This window comes from Montipora foliosa, chromosome 5, assembly GCF_036669935.1.
Source record: "Montipora foliosa isolate CH-2021 chromosome 5, ASM3666993v2, whole genome shotgun sequence".
NCBI classification, from domain to species: Eukaryota; Metazoa; Cnidaria; class Anthozoa; order Scleractinia; family Acroporidae; genus Montipora; species Montipora foliosa.
In genome coordinates, this window is record NC_090873.1 from 27651919 (window position 1) to 27671918 (window position 20000).

A 20000-nucleotide genomic window follows, 5' to 3' on the forward strand; every position below is an offset into this window, starting at 1 on the left:
ATTAGGGGTTACCAGGATACGGGGTATTTTATAGGTATAGGGGAACGGTATATTTGGGGGGAAAATTGACGAGATACGGGATATTTAAAAAAAACCCAACTGCGGCATTAACGGAATACAGGATATTTAGGCCAAAAATTATTAGGATACGGGATACTTAGACCCCTCAACACGGGGCCTCAACAATCAGCACAGCAATACTATCAGAATTTACATTTACTAAAGCTTTTTGAGAAATGTCAGGTTAAAAAGGTGAGATTTCTTTGGAATATTGACTGGAGATTGGCCGCTTCATTAATTTGCAATTTAAAATTTTGAAATCTGGAAATTCGAAAATTTTGAAATATGCGATAAGGACAACACAACGTCGATTGTCAAAATCAACAGAGAACTCAGAAGGCGCGAAATAGTCGTGACAATCATCTCCAGTTCCCCTTCTGTGATCACACGGGCTTGTACCCCGCCTGAAGTGAAATGTTTTAATGGATAAAACATCGAAAATAGAATTTCTTTTGCAGTCGTCATCAGGACAATGGATACATTCAATCAAGTAAATAAAATAAAAAATTTTCGTGAGCACTTTAAAGTGATCTATCTCTTTACTTAGGGTACGATGATATACCGGTGTATTCATGGCATGCTCCCATGGAGTATATACCATTAATGTTGTCGGTGTCTCACGGGAACGAGGCCTTTCAATGTTTTCGCTTACAAAATTCGACCTTTTCTGTCTGAAACTCCCGCCGGAAGTGAAATGTTTTGATGGATAAAACATCGAAAATAGAATTTCTTTTGCAGTCGTCATCAGGACAATGGATACATTCAATCAAGTAAATTAAAAAAAATCTGTCGTGAGCACTTACTATGATCTACCGGTGTATTCATGGCATTCTCCCATGGAGTATATACCATTAATGTTGTCGGTGTCTCACGGGAACGAGGCATTTCAATGCCTTCGTTTGATTACGGAACACTAAACGAATGTGGGAATGATGTCGGGGGAAAAACCTCACGAAATTCGACCTTTTCTGTCTGAAACTCAACTAGATATGCGCTAAATGGTAAAGGAACCCTCTGAATAATGTCTATTCCACGAAGATGGATGAACTGCCCTAGGAAAAGCAAGATAATTGCAGGTTTGCAAGATCCTACAGTAGTTAAGGCTTTATTTGCTATATTTTGTGTTCTTAGTTTGAGAGGCCCCACGATAATGCGACCTTATGAAAAGTAAAATCGTTCATCATGCATTAAATTAATGTATAGTTAATAGATTGCGCGAAATTATATGGAATCAACCCTCAGCATAATTGAAACCTTATTTAATTTGCGAACCTTGACATACACTTTGCATTCACTTCTCACTTCTTTCACGGACCTGAATAATTTGTGATTACCATGACTATTTTCCTCGTCATAAATATGGTAAATCTCGGGGATCATTTCGCCATCTCTTCTCAAGTTGAATCCTGCAACTATCTGGAATGATATCCCTTTGACTCTACATAACAACCTCACAATAAGTAACTTAGGCCCGTTTCAAACTTCGAACTTTTCATCTGCCGAATCTAATGCAAATGAGACAAATCTATTGTTTTCACTCATTTGCATTAGATTCGGCTCATGAAAACTTCGACGTTTGAAACGGGCCTTAAGAAAAAATATAAACTTATACTTTATGAATATTTGAAGTAACTCTTAAAAAGCATGTGGAGTAACTGCAGAATACAGGGCCACACAGGGCCATCACATGCAAATTAGTTAGAAGCTTTTGTAGAACGAGAACATAACAAGCACTATTGTTATTCAATGATATGGAAATAAGTGGTCCTGCATTCTATAATTTAGCCAAGCATGCTGTTATCAACCCCTGAAAATCGTCTTTGTTGGTCTTTTGGAATACCTACAGAATACCAGGTTACTTGTTTAAGCCGAGTTATCATATGTCGGGAAAATCCCAGACGATCGGGGATTTCACAGTTTCCCGACTGTCCCAGATTTTGCCGACTAATGAAAACCATAAGTCATAGACAACCCCGATAATCTGGGATGGTCATGGACAAATTGGGAAAATAGGAAATGTTTCTATTTTCCCGGCATGTCCCAGATTTTTGCAATTGTTGGCGATCATTCCCAACATATGAAAACTCAAATTTGTACCGTCCGAGACATCGGCGATGGCTTTAGCTCATTACCAATCCTCTAAATTGCAAGTTTTCAGTTTTTGGCGAACTTTCCACTTTCCGCGAAAGTCACCATCGGGAGAATCTGGGACAAGCGCCTGGCGATTTCCCATTACTCGGCAAAATCTGGCCTGGATCTGGAAACTGTGAAATCCCCGACTGTCTGGGATTTTCCCGACATATGAAAACTAGGCTTTATGTGCATGTACATGTATCTTGTTCTTAAAATTAGACACTCCATGAGCGTAAACTGGGTTGCCTGTAGTACATTATATGCAAAAACAGAGGGCAATGAATGGGTAAAAACAAAGAAAATTTGGGTAGACAAACAAAAAGTGTTATGGCACTTTTCGCTTCAGCCAATATGTACTCCTGGTAACTCCTACAATGGAAGAAGCAGGCCGGGGGATTGAGCTCGAATGCGGCATATTTCTCGTCATTCTCACAGCTGCTCAGTCCGGAAACAAAACACCACTAAGTTTTGTTTCCTTTCCTCAGAAACCAAGCGCATCTATTTTAACTTAGGACAGCAGTGTGGTGTAGTGGACAATCAAACTAGAGTTATTACAGTTGAGCCCACATCTCATCGGTGTTAGTTTCAGAAGGTGCGAAAACAAGGCTTTCGGGTCTGAACATGCAAGAACTTCTTATCAAAGGAGTGCATGATTTCTTGATTCTTGACTGTTTTCTTCGCTTTTTTGCGAGTAATTTGAATTTTATTGTGGAAAGTATGGAAAGGCACTGTATAGCATATGGAGTTTTGTGTTTGTAGGCGATGAGGTTGTGTTATATTCGTAAGCCACGTTAATCCATGGTGTCATAAAACAAAGGCTGATATTTTAATGCGCACAGTTTATTTTGGAACTTCTTGGAACTTGCTGTATTGTGTGCTTGAATTTTGCATTTGTGTTGGTTGCTTACATGTATCTTCAGCGGCTCTGTATAATTATCTCTAAGGCAAATAACTCTCTAACTTTCTTGTAAATGTCAGTAACACTGAAATGTAATAGTCATGTTAATGTTCTATGCCCATAGCCATTGATAGTACAAAGAATTGCATTGTGGTATATGGCTTTTGAGGAATGTTTTCTGTTGATAGTTGGATAAAAGTTTCCTTTATCCATTCTAATGAGATACATGTGCTCCTCATAAGAAACGTTTGGGAAATTTGGTCAGGACCAGCTATCAAGGTTTTCCTTGAAGATCAAGATTGTGTGACCAGTGTCCCCTTTGATAGAGTAGACTGAGAATTGACTGAATTGGACATTGATTTTGAAGATTGTCTTTAAAGCGATTGACAGTTTTTATTAACCTTAGGGATTCTTTTTCAGAAAAATTCCTTGCATTTAAAACACCACTGGGACCTCGTTATGATGTTGACATCCCTGAGGCAAATCGATTTCAACTGCCAATGTTGTTTGCATATCTGCAGTCACTTAAGGTGGGATATAAATGTACAGTAAACACCTGCATAATATTATTATTATGTTTCTGTTAAGTTCTGTTAAGTTTCTGTTAATGTTTCTGTTAAGTTTGAATTGTTACTTTCATCTTCAAGTTGTTAACAGTGGAGTGCCTGTAAACTACAGGTAGCTTGATACCTATGTGTACTTCCACTATAAAGAAAGCATTTAATTTTTTTTTATTTTGTAGTCCATATGATTGTCGAGTATGCTTCGATCATTCAGATGAAGAACAATTATCTCCTCTGCAATCGCACAGAATACAGTCATGTAGTTTCAAAGACTTTCGTCTCTCAAAATACACAATGTACTACGGAAGTAATTTTCACTAACAAGCTGAATTGTAGGGTACAGCTGAATTGTCGGGCAGATCGTGCTCTCGATTACAAGCATACGGAGTAAACTTGAAATACCTCGCCGGTCCAATGATATCGAAGACTGTTTACGGTCCGTGTGACTGTTGAGTACGCTTCGATCATACAGCCAAAGGATAATTAGCTCCTCCGCAATTGCACAGAAGAGTGTCGTTTTTTGTGATTTTTTCCCAATTTCAGCAACCAGAGGGCTAAACTCGCTCGCTTTTCTGCATTACTCCTGAACAAGATTCTCCGAGAAACTTTGGCAGGCTTTTCTTTTATTCGTATTTCCAGTTGCATTTGTGCTATTAGTCTATCGAGGAATCAGTCAAGTGACCAGCTCATTAAATTCTCGATTCCTTCAACTCGATTCTTGATTGTCTTTCCTCGATCCTCGATTCTCAGGAGAATCGAGGATCGAGTCATGAATCGAGACTCAAAAGAGACTGTCAACTTACTTTTGCATGGTACTGTATGTTCAGCAGATTACCTTGAAGTGCTTTTGGGCTTTAAGCTTATTATAATCAAGGCCACCTGTATTAGTGACCATAGCAAGACACTAATAATTATTGATCACATTTATACTAACACTCCCCAAAAGTATTAAAATAATGGTATTTTGTTTACATGTACATGTACAATAGCGGGTACAATGTGTTTCGGTCCACCTTCCAGTGTTGTGCATCATGGTGCACAAATTTCCAGAAACAAATGGAACATTTCTCTTCAGAGACTCCTCCGATTTCAACAAAGATTTTACTTAAAGAGATTTCAGAAACCAATTTTGCTGGTCTTAAACAGTAGGAGAGGACGTCAATGAAAGTACACTGTATGAACGCTTTTGTCGAAACCCTCTAGCAGGGATCCATATTCATTTTTATCAAAGTTGTCCGCCGGGCAAGTGTGTCTCCTGATATACTTTCCTGGCCAAATTTTGGGCTGCCCGGGCAAAAATGCGGAAGTATAGCAAATGGTCGATAAAATAAAATTATTATTAGTTGTAACTTAGCATTCATGTTTTATTTTACACACTCGTCAATAATTTTGACTCTGGAGTATGTTGTTATTTGCACCATGGGAACACGATTTACAGTGATCCATTTCTGCCGCTGCAAAATGTACTTGAATGTACAGCTGTAGCTTACAAAGTTACGATTCAAAGACCCAAAGTTTTGACGCTCCTGCAATCAAGATTTTGTGTTTTCCTGTTTGTAAGCAGCATGTTCTGCTCCACTTGTTTACCTTTTTACTGGAGGTGGCGACACACCTTGTAACTATTACTCCACATTCTCAGCCGAGACCACAAGTCACCCTTTGCTCTTTGTTAAACAACTTGCTAACAACCATGCCAGCGGCTACATGTAGATGCATGTACATGAAAATTGAGCCTGCAATCGTTTGAAGGAAAATACCTCGTGGTCAAAGATGGCGCCCAAACTTGCGATCTCGTTGCTGAGAAAAGCTGCTTGTTTATTCCTTATTTTCTTGAAGTTTCCATTGAATGAAAAGCGATCAGAATGAAAGTACATTCTATATTATAACATTTGATGGCATTCATAAAAAGTTATTAAAACATCACTCGTCCAACAGACGACTTTTGGAGTTCTTATACTCGTCCGGGCGGGTTTTTAGTCGTCTGGGACGACCGAACGACTGCGAATGTGGATCCCTGCGCTAGCAAATAATGGATAAACATGCTCCACTAAGGAAGCTTTCAAACAAAAAAAGTAAAGGAAGCCATGGATGATGACCACTATTCTCAAATCAATTAAGAAAGACAAATTAAAGCTTTTTGCAACTCATTTTTGAAGTACAATACAATGCAATACATACTTAATTGACCGCTCCCCCATAGGGGCTTTTCAGGGCCAATGAAACACAATCACTGAAACAACAGAACACAACAACTACAACTGTTAAGAATCCCAACTGGCCGGAGGCAAATTCAGGATCAAATTCAATGAGTGGTCAGGGCGGGTCTTGAACCCGGGATCCCCGGATCTCAAGGCAAGCGCCCTAACCACTGGGCCACACTGCACCTCCTAATGACCCAAATGACCCAAACAAAGTCAGCGAGTACAAGAAATACATGTATAATAACAAACTTAACGAAACAAAAGAAGCTTCCAAGGCAAATTACTTTAAAACTCGATTTGAATTGAACAGTAATATTAAACTTAAGTGCTTCTAACCCCAAAAAATATATTTTTTTTCTCTGGTTACCATGTCTGCCTTCTCTCTTTGTGTAAACATGCGTGTCCAGCAGTCTCTCAGACACCTCACCGCAACCTGATCTTGATGATGAATTCAAATTGACCTTTACAATGATTACAATGATTCTAATTATTATTGTTATAACACTCTATTGACAGGTGAGACTAGGATTAATGATTGACTTGACAAACACAACACGTTTTTATGACAAATTGGACGTGGAAAAGACTGGAATCCACCATGTTAAGTTGAAATGCAAGGGGTTAGTTAAGTGAAATTAATGAATAATGACTGTTATTGTTTTGTTCATACTGTATTTTCTTTAATTCATGTATTGAATTTGAAATCAATGACTTGCATGGTGGAGTTAAAGGGGCACTGTCATGCTAAATAATTATGTCGTTTTTAGGTCAAAACTGGGTAAAAATCTAAATTTAATTAGTACTTTAGCTCAGATGTACAACATTCCTGAAAACCCACTGAGAAGATATGAAATGTATTTATGGCACAAAGAGCTATTGGTATTTAAATTAAATTTGTGGTGACTTTCTGAAGACATTGAGTTCAAGTTTTTTTCAAGTTTCAATCCATTTCTATCTTCTCCATCCATGGCTGAAAACAACAAAGAATATAGCTTCAGTGCAGTTCGATGGTTATTGGTAACAAAACTACCGCATTATTGTGTGGTCTTCATTGATGCAAAGACTTCTTTTAGTGTTTTGAAGTTTGACTAAAATAGCGTGACACTGCCCCTTTAAGATCACTTTAAGATTTTGGTTCTTTTATTTTAATGTAGTCAGGGATGATCAGAGGCATACCATAGCTTAGCTTTTTTTTTTAGTACAGTTACACGTACAGTGTAGGGATCTGAATATCAGGAAAAAAAATTATTGAAAACTATAAAGGGAAAAAAACTCATTTCATGGTCAGAGTGGACCACTCCGAATAAGTGATAATCATTACGTACCGGTATTCCATACAGCACCCAGCTCCACCGAAATAACTTTCACGTGCCTATTAGTAACTTAAAGGCCTACATGTACATGTACCGTCAACCGACAGGCTTCTCGACTGCTTGTTTTTGTTATGGAGATTTGCAATGCTTATCATAGTGATCTGATTGGATGAATTTCAGAAGGTCAAGGACTTAAAAATTATATTGGCTGGATAGCATGGCATATCATTCCAATTATATTAATTTTATTTCATTCACGTGTCTTATTTTTCGTGTATTGAACGTATTAAATAAATTAGGTTTGGTGCATATGTAGTGTTTCAAATTTTTCCTGGTTCAAATTTTTTAAAACCAGTTCAATTTTGACTTTCCTTTGTCTGATTATGATAATGAATAATTTTTGACAAAGAAAAAATTTAAACCAGAAAAATTTAATATTTGAACCACAGCACATGCATGAAACAGATCAACATTAGTTTGAGCCTGGTCTTAAACCAGTGATTTCAACTGTCTCCTTTTCATTCCCAGTTTTGTGATTAAAGGATAATGTGGCAAATTAGTTGGTTCTGGGCACCAAAATGTTTTCTCGTTTTACAGGCAAATTATATGTGATGAAAGTTCCAGAACCTATAGCTGGCATTATTGCTGGTCTTTAGGACATTTTTAGCAGCCTGCAATCCTAGAATACGTACACTACAATCATGTACATGTAGTTCACATTCTTGTCATTCCGCAAATGAGTTTCCGAATTTTTTTTCACAGACATGGTGAAACTCCAACACAAGAACAAGTCAACGTTTTTATCAACATTTGTGATCAGTATTTTAACCAAAACCCTGGCCAACTAATAGGTACAATTAATGTATGTTCATATTTTGTGACAAGACACCCAGTGGGAGCTTTAAGCTGCAGTTGATATACCGGCACTCTACCTTCATTTCATCATGAAGCACTTACTCTGATGGCACAAAATCTGCACCAGAACAGTTCTTATTCCTATGGAAAGAAAAAGAACAAAGTCCATTAAAATAACAGAACTAACGAACTAAAGATACATGTATGAGATGTACAGCTACCAAAAACAGTCCGGAAATGTACCTTGTTGGTGCTTTTACAAACTGTTAGCTTCATTGAACGCTGAACGGCAAAACTAGACAACAAAGAGGAAATGAGGGCCTACTACATTTACTATTGACTACAGTATTATTAAAAATTGAATTACAGATATCACATTTCCAGCATTTTTCATTGGCTCGCCAGACACAGGCTATCAGTTCATTATACCTGCTGTACCTAATATGGTACTGAAAACATTTTTGCAGCTCTGGCAAAAGCCGGTTTGGACCAGAATTGACTGAGGCAGAAATGGATGTTTTAGTCGACAATACTACCCCCGGGAATACCAAAGGAGAGTTGTTGATCCTGGAGTTTTTTATAAAACAATAATAATTATTATTCTACACAGGCTTGCTGGATATACATGTAAAATGATTATAACCAACTCGGCACTACAGTATGTGCCTCGTTGGTTAACTATCACTTCATATCCAGAGCGTCCTTGTAGAATATTTGTGTTAAATATACATGTACGACTATTGACTAATAAGCTGTGGTCAGTTGGCTACCGGTACATGTATTCATCTACAGTTGTACATTTGTAATAAATTTTTTCCTGTCAGTTCTAGTGGTACTTGACTACAAACCTTGGTGACTTCTGATGTAAACTTTTTGCATGAGTATAATTGTTTTGGATGGTCCTGCATGATTTGTTTCAATTTGTTTCAGGTGTTCATTGTACCCATGGTTTTAACAGGACTGGATTTCTAATCATAGCGTATCTCGTTGAAAGGGATGATTGGAGGTGTGATACTATAATATGTAAATTTGGTTTTTCCAATAATATTGAAATCAGTTGGTGGAGGTAAATTAACTTCCATAAGATGGATTTGTGAGCTGGAATTTTAAGCATTAACCCTTTGTAAATTTGCTCCAAAGGAAGGGCCAAGCCTTGCAATGTCAGCTAACAATCTTTCTTACACTGGTTGATTGCCTTTTTCTTCTTCTTAATTGATATTAAAACCAAATTTTTATGTTTAAATTACCATCAATGCAGTACTACAGTTTCCTCAGAAACTAAACCCCTCATTTGTCAAATACCCCAGTACTACACATGATGGACAATGTTTGCATTACGAATTTTCCACCAAACGGTCGATGTTTCAATGAAATCGTTGCTTGTTCAGTACATAATATATACATGTACAATGTAGATTTAGCCAAGCCTAAAAACGGAGCTCCCTGATTATTAACTGCATTCTTACTGCCCGTAGGGTTAAAAGTGAAAATATAAGGTTTTGAATTGTCTGCGTTTTGGTGTTTCCGGTTGCTGCTTAATTAAACCATTTTCTTTGCTTTGTTCTACAGAAAATTCATTGCCTAGTGAATTCCACGGTAAATTTCACGCTAAAAACCGATATTGCATGAATCACGAAGCGTGAGTGTGATATCGGTTTTTTGAGTGACATTTGCTTTGGAATTCACCAGTTTGGCAATGAATTTTTCTTGAACCACATGAGTTTTAAAAGAAAACAACCACACCCTCAGCGAGTGAATGGAAAAGGAAAGAAACCATTTCAGAGTCCACTGTCAATAGCCAGCAAATAGGACTCACGCTACAATAATACTAAAAACCATCAAAAATATTTTTCAATTCAAGGTCAAAAAAAGAGTTTTTTACTGATGTACTTTATGCCACTTTATCTATGAAAACAAGATCATTCACATTTTGATGTATTTCGTTGAAACATACCAGTTTGGCTTGGAACAAGAATCGGCAAAATATGGCAATGCAACTAAGAAATTACGAACTTCAAACAAGATCCGCTCCAACACTTAATTACCTTAGGGTGCTTTAAACAAACTTCTGAAAACACAAGCTAGTGAAATTTCCCCGTAATTTTACGAGAACTCATTGTGATTACGTGTTTATAACATAAGAGCAAAATTGTCTTGTTACTGCCAAGGCACATCGAAAAACAGTCGGGCAAACGGATTAAAAAAGCACTTGTTCACTCGCATTTAGAGCAAAACAGATGATTGTTATTTAATTCCAGTTGAGAATAAAAATTAGAGGTTCATTCCTGAACAAAGGAAAACCGATTACCAGTAAACCACTTTTAAAAATACGCATCCACTTTAAATGACGCATCCGTAAAATTAACAAACGTTTAGTGCCCAAGGAAAGAATTTGTGGATTAACTTCTTCCAACAAAGTATGAGCTATTATAACTGTATTCTGTTTTGTCGTTGTCGTTCTCTTTCTCTCTCCTTTCGTTTCTATTCTAGTCATAGGTCCTCCAGGCATCATGCAAGGATCATTCCGTTTTTTATCCGCTCCCCCACTAAGGATGGCTGAAATCCGTACCCTTGATGTTTTTGTTGGCACCCTTTGAAAAATGAAATGAGGAGTCCAAATGTTGTCAGCTTTTTTGAAGGAAAAATCCGAAGCCCCCATTGCAGAAACCAGCCATTCTTAGAGGAGGGTGTGGATAAAAAATGGAACAACCCCAACCTTATCAGAACTTTTAAAGATCTGCCAAAAATTGCCATACAGAGAAAAAAGCAGCTCTAAACAAATTAAAAATAAACACTCAGCTTTAGGTTTATATCCCTCCGATGCTTGACTTGAATAACTGCGTAGCCACCAGTGTGGACCACAGCTATATAATCATGATATGTCAAACTCAATTGAAACCAGCGAAAAATGCAGAAAGAAAACATTTTCCAAACTGTTTTCTACCTGAACACGAAAATCGTTGACTGTGTAAGAACTATAGGTGACACAGTATGGCCGTGTAGCTGCATCAAGCCACAGAAAGCTCACGAAAAATGAAGCCTTGTTTCCCAGGTACCTTTAGGTGAGTTAACCTACATGTTGGTTGAAACTGCAATCTAATCAAAAACCAGTAGCTGGTCAGCGGTCAACTTCAAAAAACAACTGACCTCGGTGAGCTCTAAGCTTGAGCCCATGACATGGTCACGTGACACTGGTCAGCGGATACCTTGTTTTGACAGATGTCAATTGATCATAACATGGATGTCCAGTATCAAAGATATATGCTGTAAACGGTGGTCACATTGGCATACATGTACATGGAGGGGTGGACGTACGTACGGACAGTCAATGACGTCATGGCTATTTATAAAATCAAAGTTACTCACATCGATGGGTTACCATATTTTCTTAACTATGGTGCTCCGTGCACGCGAGGAGCTCTGCTATGAAGAATTTTAAAATTTTTATTGAAATTGCATTTTTGTGTGTTTATTTGTTTATTATAATAAAGTTGCTATATAACACACGCTCTCATTGGTGAGAGTACAAAGCACGAAACAAACGAAAGCTCACGCCATCATCCGCAGAAATGGCAGATGAATTTCCGAATTTTTCCTTGGGTATTGTTGAAGCTGTCAGTTAAAGGCTTGCTCAGATATTCTGTCAAGTGCTTTGGATGGAAGACCTCAGCCGTCGCCTGGTCCAGCAGTTCTTTCAAGCTCAGAAAGTCCTCACGCTGGAGTTCTTCATTTACAAAATTCCCAACAGGTTTTCAGATTCCTATCGGTTCGTGTTTCCCCCTACACTTCTTTCGTGCTCTAGCCGCTTCCTTCGTGCTTTACAACAGAACAGAGCACAGTCAACGCTTCTTTATTTGTTGATTATTGCTTAAGCACCATCTCATGACAGTACATTGTAATTTCGGCATAGAATCTGATTCCCATACATTTCATGTAAATGAGCAAATCAAAATTGTCTGAACAAACTCACACAGCTGCAAAGGAATAATCTATGTGCAAAATTGATTGACTTTGCATAACACAATCATTAGTTGATAATGCCAGAAATTTATGCTTCGGTTATTCTCATGCTATGTGAAGTGAGTGGCATATTGTGATGCAATTTGCGTCGGGCCCTGGAATATGCGCAGAACTGTAGTAAGCGATGTGGTTCTTCTTGTAAATATTGTACACATGGACCAAATCCTCAGACTGACTGTTTCATTTGTATACTTTTCCAACTGTTACCCTCAGGCTGGTACTTAATTCTTACCTCAAATTTGCTATGAAATTATTCTGCTGTCCCTTCTCGAGATTTGATAGCATAGGAAATCCTTGATTTTGAGTGCAATTTGAAATGAATAAGCTTAGGAAAACTGTGATTACTTATTATTGTATTTTAGTCCACAATGTAAAAGAGAAATCATGAAAATGCCAATAAAAATACTTGAATTCTTGAGAGATACTTGCACATGTTCATGTCTCTTGTCATATTTATCACATGCTTATGGTCTCTGCTGTTTTTGTAATAGGGACCTTTAGATTGGAGGATGAGGGCGTTTTCCATTCTGAGCACACACTTTGAAAAAGGTCGGCCTCCAAACCTTATGCACATGCTCAGTACGGAAAACTCGTACTCCCAGTCATTCTGTTCGTCTGATCTAAAGGTCCCTAATATCTCTGCATAAGAATGTTTTCCACACTATCAAACAACCAAGAAGAAGTTCTTTTCATGTTGTTTCCATTAATTTTATAATTTTTAGAGCCATTTTTTTAGGCTTGAGTTCGTAGTGTTGACATCATCATCGTCATCCAATTTTGATCTGGGTTTATCCCCGTAAACAGAGGTGGCCGGATTTACCCCACTTGGACAGCAATCTGTCTAACTCCCACTCTCCATCTCGCTCGATTCATGGAATCCTTTTTCTCCGATCCAACACTCTTGCTCTCCTTCTTCACTTGCATCTTCCACATCTTTTTTGGTCGTCCTCGCTTCCTCTTGCCCTTCACTTCAAACTCCAACGCTTTTCTCAGAAAATGCCCATCATCCCTCCTCAACACATGCCCGTACCATCTCCCTCCATTCGCCTTTGCCATCTGAACCACTGTTTTCTTCAATCCTAACAGCTCCATTAGGTCCTCTGTCCTCTTCTTGTCCATCAGTTTTGCACCACACATTGCTCTCACCATTGCTCTCTCTGTCCTTCTCAAAATTGTCATCTCATTTTCCCCCATACACCATGTCTCATTTCCATATAACATTGCCAATCTTACATAACTCCGATATACCATTCCTTTCATCTTCAGTGAGAACCTTTTTGAGTTTAGCAACTCTCCGCATTCCCTGAACTTCACCCAGCCAATTCTTGCTCTTGCTGTCACAGCTGCCTCGCAACCACCACTTGCATTCACCCTATCCCCCATATAACAGAAATCTCTCACCGTTTCCACCTCTTCACACAACTCCTCTGTCGGTTCCACTAATCCATCAACTTGCTCCTTGCATCTTCCACACACAAAATCCCTCCCCAACCTCGGGGTCACCCTCTTTACTTTCACGCATTTTCCATGAATCAATTTCCCGCATTTCACCCACAACACTGAATTTGTCATTACTGGCTTCCCACAAATACCACACAAACATGTGGTGGATAAAAGGCCGTGAAAAGTTTGGAAACCTTTGGAAGCGAAAAAAACCGTTGTTCGTTTTTACTCAAGTGTATCCTAAAATTCGTGAAATTTGGCCTGAGGACTCCCAAGATACATGTACATGTATCCACCTAAAATACAGTGTGAGCAATTTCCGTTTTTCAAAATTGAATTTCTGCAATGGCCTTGGATGTTACCATTATCATTAATTTTTTGATAGGCATATAGGGAAGATATTTTTTCACAAACAATGCTTTTGTTACTGGTATTCAAATTTGCCAACCACACGAACAAAGGAACCTTTTTGTCAACCAATGAGACTCTGGTTGGCACATGAAGAATTATGACTATAGGTGACATCAACGATATCTTCCCTATTTGATGCAAAAGTTTTCCAAGCAATGAATCAAAATATCATTGAAAAATGCCGCGCAGGGTTTTGACAATAAACGTCTTGTGAATGACATCATACAGAAGGCTGCTATCCTTTGCATTATAATTTAATACATGTATCAGATAAATGCGATCAGAGAGACATCGGGCACTCAAGGTTCTTGGACCCTGCTCTAATCTGTTGATTCGACAAACTGAAAAAGAAAATATATTCCCTGGAAAGTGCATTTCATGAATTTTCATTGGTTGTACGGTTTATGGCTGGTGCACCTCACAAAGCATGTTAAAAAGGTTGTTCGCAAAGGACACCTGCGAAGGTCTACTGTAACCTTAAGGTAGAAAATGAAGGTTTCGTTGTTGTCCGCTCACATTGTGGTTAAAGCCTGACAATTGGTCATTTCATGTCGTTGTTTTGTGAAGCATGACAAAGAATGCACTAAAATGCATGCTGCCTGCACAATTAATTTTGTTTAAAACCAGTAATGCTCTTGCTGCGTGGCATTGTTTTGCCATAGGCATTTTCTTGTTGTTGCTTAATTTCCCTATTCTCTATATACAACATACATGTATGTATGAACTTAAATTTGTTAGTATCATTCCATGTTGCCTATTCTGTAGCATTAAACTGTATTAAAATGACAACGTGGTTTAAAGATGTGTTGTTTTTCTTTTTGATATATTTACAGTGTTGAGGCAGCAATACAGAGCTTTGCCCAGGTTTGTGCTTACAGTACTACACAATGTTAACTTCTCTGACACTGGAGGGAGGTTGCCATTGTGTTCCATTAATTTTATAAAAATGACAATGTGTTGTAAATCATTGCGGTCCTCGTCAACCTCCTCCTTTACACTGTACAAGTACAGGTATGTGCCATCCAACCGATTCTCTTGATTCTTTGTAAGAGTCCATGTTTCTGCTGCCTATGAAACAACAATGGCAAATATTTTTGTTGTAATTATTGCTAAATATAACCTCTGGAGAGAATCCCAGCTGGTGGGAGGCAGATCAATGGTTTGCCATTAAGCACCAACCAAAGGGTTTAATTCAACCGGGTGATCCCGGCAGACCAATTCCAACTACATGAAGTTGTAAGAGTGGAACTAGTCCTAAGAACCTTAAGATCAGAGTTGACCAAAACAGTAATTTAAAATTATTGTGATCTTCATTTCCTTGTTGTCATCAGAAAGAGTCCCTAACCTTAACCCAAACCCTAACCCAGACCTAATCTTCCCTCACCCCTAGAATACTATAGACATGTCGTATTGGATATGCTCAAGCCTACATGTAGTGTCCCAACCACTCTTCCTCCTTATTGTACATGTAACAGTAATATAATTGTAATATACCTTGTAGTGTCGACCACCAGGTATCTATAAATCCCATTACCTGCAAGACCTTGTCAGTCGCTATGGAGACTCAAGGGAAGTTGTTGCTGCTCCAGAGCTCCCTGATTGGTGTCTTGAGGAGGAAGAAGCTTTGAGTGACAATGAACTCCAGAATGGTCAAACTGCAGAAGATGGGAGTCGGCCAGATGGGAGTAGGAAGAGATTCAAACGAGATCCCAGGTTAAAGGTGACTGATTCAGAATATCTTGGACATGTGAATTTTCCTTGTTGTGTACCTCTCCAGAAAAATCACTGCTGTCCTCTGTTCTGATTTGGTCTAAACTCAAGAGAAGAGTCGTTAGTTTGAAAATGTTTCATTCCTTTGATATTCCCTGGCTTTACAAAGAAATATTTTTAATTTATCATTGTTAACCCTTTCCCCCCCGAGGGGTTCCCCATTGATGAGTTAAAAAGTCTGGCATTCAACAGAGTAACATCTAGTGTCACTTTTGGGCATGAAAAGGTTAAGGAAATGGTAATTTTTTATCCCAGTTAAACAGACATATTATTCAAAATAACCCACAGTATGAAAGTCAAAAGTTCTTTTTCTGTTCAGATTAGCACTCAGACTTTGCTATGTAAGTTTGCTTGAGTCATCACTGATGAAGGAAATTAATCTTCTCAGAATTTAAGTAGAAGCAGAACATACATGTACATTGTAACAATGGCACTGGTCTTGATTTCTTTCTCTCTTTTGCTGGCAAACCAGTGTCACCAGAAAAGTTCAAAAGCTGGTGACTAACATTATTACTGGTTTTACAATACAATACATGTACATACAATAAATACTTAATTGACCGCTCCCCATAGGGACTTTTCAGGGCCAATGAAACACAATCAACGAAATGACAGAACACAATAACAACAACTGTTGAGAATCCCAACTGGCCGGAGGCAAACCAGTTGGCTATTTACAAGTGCAGCTGGGAAGTTGAACCAGGGACTACCAGGAACAAATTCAACGAGTGATTAGAATGGGTCTTGAACCCGGGATATCCGGATCTCAAGGCAAGCACCCTAACCACTGGGCCACACTGCTTCGGTTTTCAGCATGCTTTTAAAAATCTGTGGTGCTTAACTCACCATCTCTTTGTGTTGAACTTTAAGTGTGTTCTTCTAATAAATTAATTATTCTATAAAATCAATAGGAAGCAAAGTTCGTGGAAGAAGTGGATGGTGTGGAGGTTGTGCAGTCCCCGAAAAGAGAGGAAATCCAAGAGATCTGTGAGAAAATGTGCTCATGGGAAAGGTAGTAAGAATTATTTTACACATGTATCTTCTTCTATTTCCTTATTCAGAGTATCTATGTGACAATTATTGTCCGTAATAATCACTTTTATTTAATGTTAAATGCAATGTTCAAAAATTAAAAGTGCTTACTAGTTAGTTTTGGATAATTGACTTGAAATAAAAATTGGAAGCCCAATACATGTATGTGAGAGTTGTTTGTTTTTATTTGAGAAATTCCAGACTGAGTGATGGACTTTCGTGTATAATGCACAATTACTTCACTAGTCCATATTGTCTCCTTCTTCATCAACTTAAAAGAGAAGGTTCTAGTGGGTACTGTGCATAACTGACAACAATGGTAATTGCTGTATATCGTAAGCACAGTGTGTTGATGCTGTTGACACATTGCATAATTATTATCTGAATAGTTATCAATAGTCTCAATTGTTATTGTTATTATTATTTATTGTTATTGTTAAGGGTCTATCGGCACTCAAGAACTTTTGAAATTCAAACTGGAAGTATTTATTTCAATGGATTGCAGTGCCTGATGTTTTTCCCCTCTGTTTACAGCGGTGGCTTTCCTGGAAGTCAGCCGGTATCGATGGATGTACAAAACATAAAGCTCCTACATGAAAAACCCTACAGAGTGAGTTGGAAAGCTGATGGTGTCAGGTGAGAGCTCTCCTTTCTTTTAGTCGTAATATATCATAATAATTATGTCACACCTTTGTTCCATGTGCGAATCTCTGCAAGTACCGCAAACACCCATAGATAGGCCGTACCTTTTTTCCAAAAACTTTTTGCAAGAAAGCGGGAGTGCAGCTTATCTGCAGGAACATCTAATGCCTGGTTACTAAGCTACCAATTTTCCAGCCACATTCTTGTTGTAATGCAAAAATCCATGGAAAAATTGCGTTGACTGAAGAAATTCCTGTCAACAAATACCAGAAAAAGATCAATCATGTGTCAAAGTTGGTAGAAACGATGTTCATTTTAAAGTGCTAAAATTGTGGTAAGACTCTGAAGTGTTTCTGTTGCAATGTTAATAGTGAATTTACGTTCCATGAACAGTGGATGAAGAGGACTTCTAAAGACTGGACTTTGGATTTCTTTTGATTTCATTCAAAACACGTTTTCCATAATTTGAGCTGCTAAATTCAGGGTGCGGCTTATCTGCGGGTGTTTACAGTATCCTAAAATTATTTTAAAGTACCAGTATTACTTGGGACAAGTTGTGCTTGAAAAATTCAGATGGGCTTGGAGTGTTGCCCACTCCTGCCATAAATAATAATGATAATGATAATGATAATGATGATAATAATAATAATAATAATAGTAATAATAACAGTAATAATAATAATATGTAATATATAATTAATAATAATGATAATGATAGCTGAAAAAGAGAAAGAAAAGATTAAAAAGTATCAAGATCTCAAGAGAGAAATAACAAGATTGTGGAAAACCAAGGCTTATGTTGTGCCTGTGGTAGTAGGTGCACTTGGCATGATTCTGAAAAATCTTAAACAGCACTTATAATAATTATTAGTGCCACTGTTAAGGTTGAATTATTACAGAAGGCAGCATTACTTGGAACGGGAAGACTGCTAAGGAAAGTGCTCTAAGGAAAGGCTGAGGCTGTACAGTAGGCTACAGCTTACCTTCGGGACTTGTAACTTTACAAAGGGTCATCTTTTTGTGGAATTAGATTAATAATAATAATAATGATAATAACACTGAGGGACTTATTATGGCTGCACAGAGCCAGTCGCTCCGAACAAATGCTATCAAGGCGAAGATAGACAAGACCCAGAAGGATCCTTTGTGCAGATTATGCTAGAAAAATGATGAGACCATAAATCACATACTAAGTGAATGTCCAAAGCTACATTGTAGCCCAGATGGAATACAAGCGCCGTCATGACAATGTGGCCAAAGGTACCCATGGCGACCTTTGGAAGCACTATGGAGTTGACTGTGGAGATAAGTGGTATGAGCACTCCCCAGAACCAGTGGAAAACACGAATGTAAAGATTTAGTGGGATTTCACTATCCAGACTGACAAGAAGATGCCACACAACAGACCCGACATTGCATTTGTTGACAAGACCAACGAGATATGCCATATTATTGACGTAGCGTGCCCGGGTGATTGCAGAATCGCTCTGAAGGAGAACGAAAAAGTCGACAAAATACCGGGACTTAGCAATTGAGATTAAAACCTCTGGCACTTGAAGAAAGTTGTAATCACTCTGATTGTCATAGGGGCATTGGGGAGTTTCACAGCCAAGAAGGAAAAGTATTTGGCAGATATCCACGTTGGGCTTAAGGTCCATACAATGCAGAAGACCGTTCTTTTAGGATCAGCAAGGATCCTAAAAAGAGTACCGTAGTATAATAATAATAATAATAATAATAATAATAATAATAATAATAATAATAATAATAATAACGACACCAGATATTAATCATCTATTAAATATGGATGACCTCAAAACGTATGCCAAGAATGACCAAGAACAAACTGGCCTTCTGACCATCGTAAAAGGCTTCAGTGATGATATAAAAATGGAGTTCGGACCAGACAAAATGCCAAAGCTACCTTCAAAAAAAGGGAACCGAAAACATCTAGATTGATCTACACACCACCTTTCAAGACTTACAACAAGAAGGCACATACAAATACCTAGTAGGCAACTGCAAGAAACATGCGGCCTTCGGCCTCAAATGAAAACCCTGAGATGTACCCCATAGGACAAACCACAATACTGGCACTCAACTGCCCTACCCTTTGCGATTATTGTGTGGGTTCTTTAACGTCTCACAGGGTTATGAGCATTGAAGCGTTGTGAGATGAGACCCACACTGTAGTGTTGTTTAGACTGGAGAGTCTATCCATTTGTGGATGCCAGTACAGAAGCAACACTTTTTTGCCTCGGTTATTTAAAGACCCTAATGTCGCGCAGTTTGGTCTGACTGGAGTTTGAACCCAAGCCTTCCTTCACGGTAGTCGCGGCTCAAGCAATGCAACTGAGCTAACCAATCTCTCTACTGACCACTGATCTGCTTGGAATTTGAGCTGATCGTTGAGAAGATGATTATCAACAAAAAAGGGTGTCGAAATAAATACTAAGTTCTTGCAGCTTGTTCCAGTGATGCAAACTGAACATTCTTTGTTTTGGAGGAACTTTCAGTACTGACTAATAGATTGTTTAAATGGATGAAAATATGTTTTGTCGCCCTAAGTTACTGGCTACTGGAACACATCCTTGCCATGTTACTGGTTTATCGTCTTGGTCAACTGGCCAACTGGCCAAATATTTACTATGGGTGAATC

General features: G+C 38.2%; 1 protein-coding gene across 2 annotated transcripts in view; it reads left to right on the forward strand.

The window, feature by feature from the left end:
- The first annotated feature begins 930 nt into the window (after positions 1–930).
- The window catches only part of LOC138003853 (mRNA-capping enzyme-like), a 40848-nt gene continuing 21778 nt past the window's right edge, over positions 931–20000 (forward strand). The window contains exons 1-9 of one of the 2 annotated variants that reach the window (XM_068850128.1): positions 931–1136; positions 3512–3621; positions 6372–6475; positions 7931–8019; positions 8954–9029; positions 14731–14761; positions 15399–15617; positions 16579–16679; positions 17234–17335. In XM_068850128.1, coding sequence (XP_068706229.1) covers positions 1082–1136; positions 3512–3621; positions 6372–6475; positions 7931–8019; positions 8954–9029; positions 14731–14761; positions 15399–15617; positions 16579–16679; positions 17234–17335 — 887 coding nt within the window. In that variant the 5' untranslated portion in view covers positions 931–1081. The remainder of the gene's footprint in view (positions 1137–3511; positions 3622–6371; positions 6476–7930; positions 8020–8953; positions 9030–14730; positions 14762–15398; positions 15618–16578; positions 16680–17233; positions 17336–20000) is intronic. The other variant, XM_068850129.1, reaches the window with a different exon arrangement.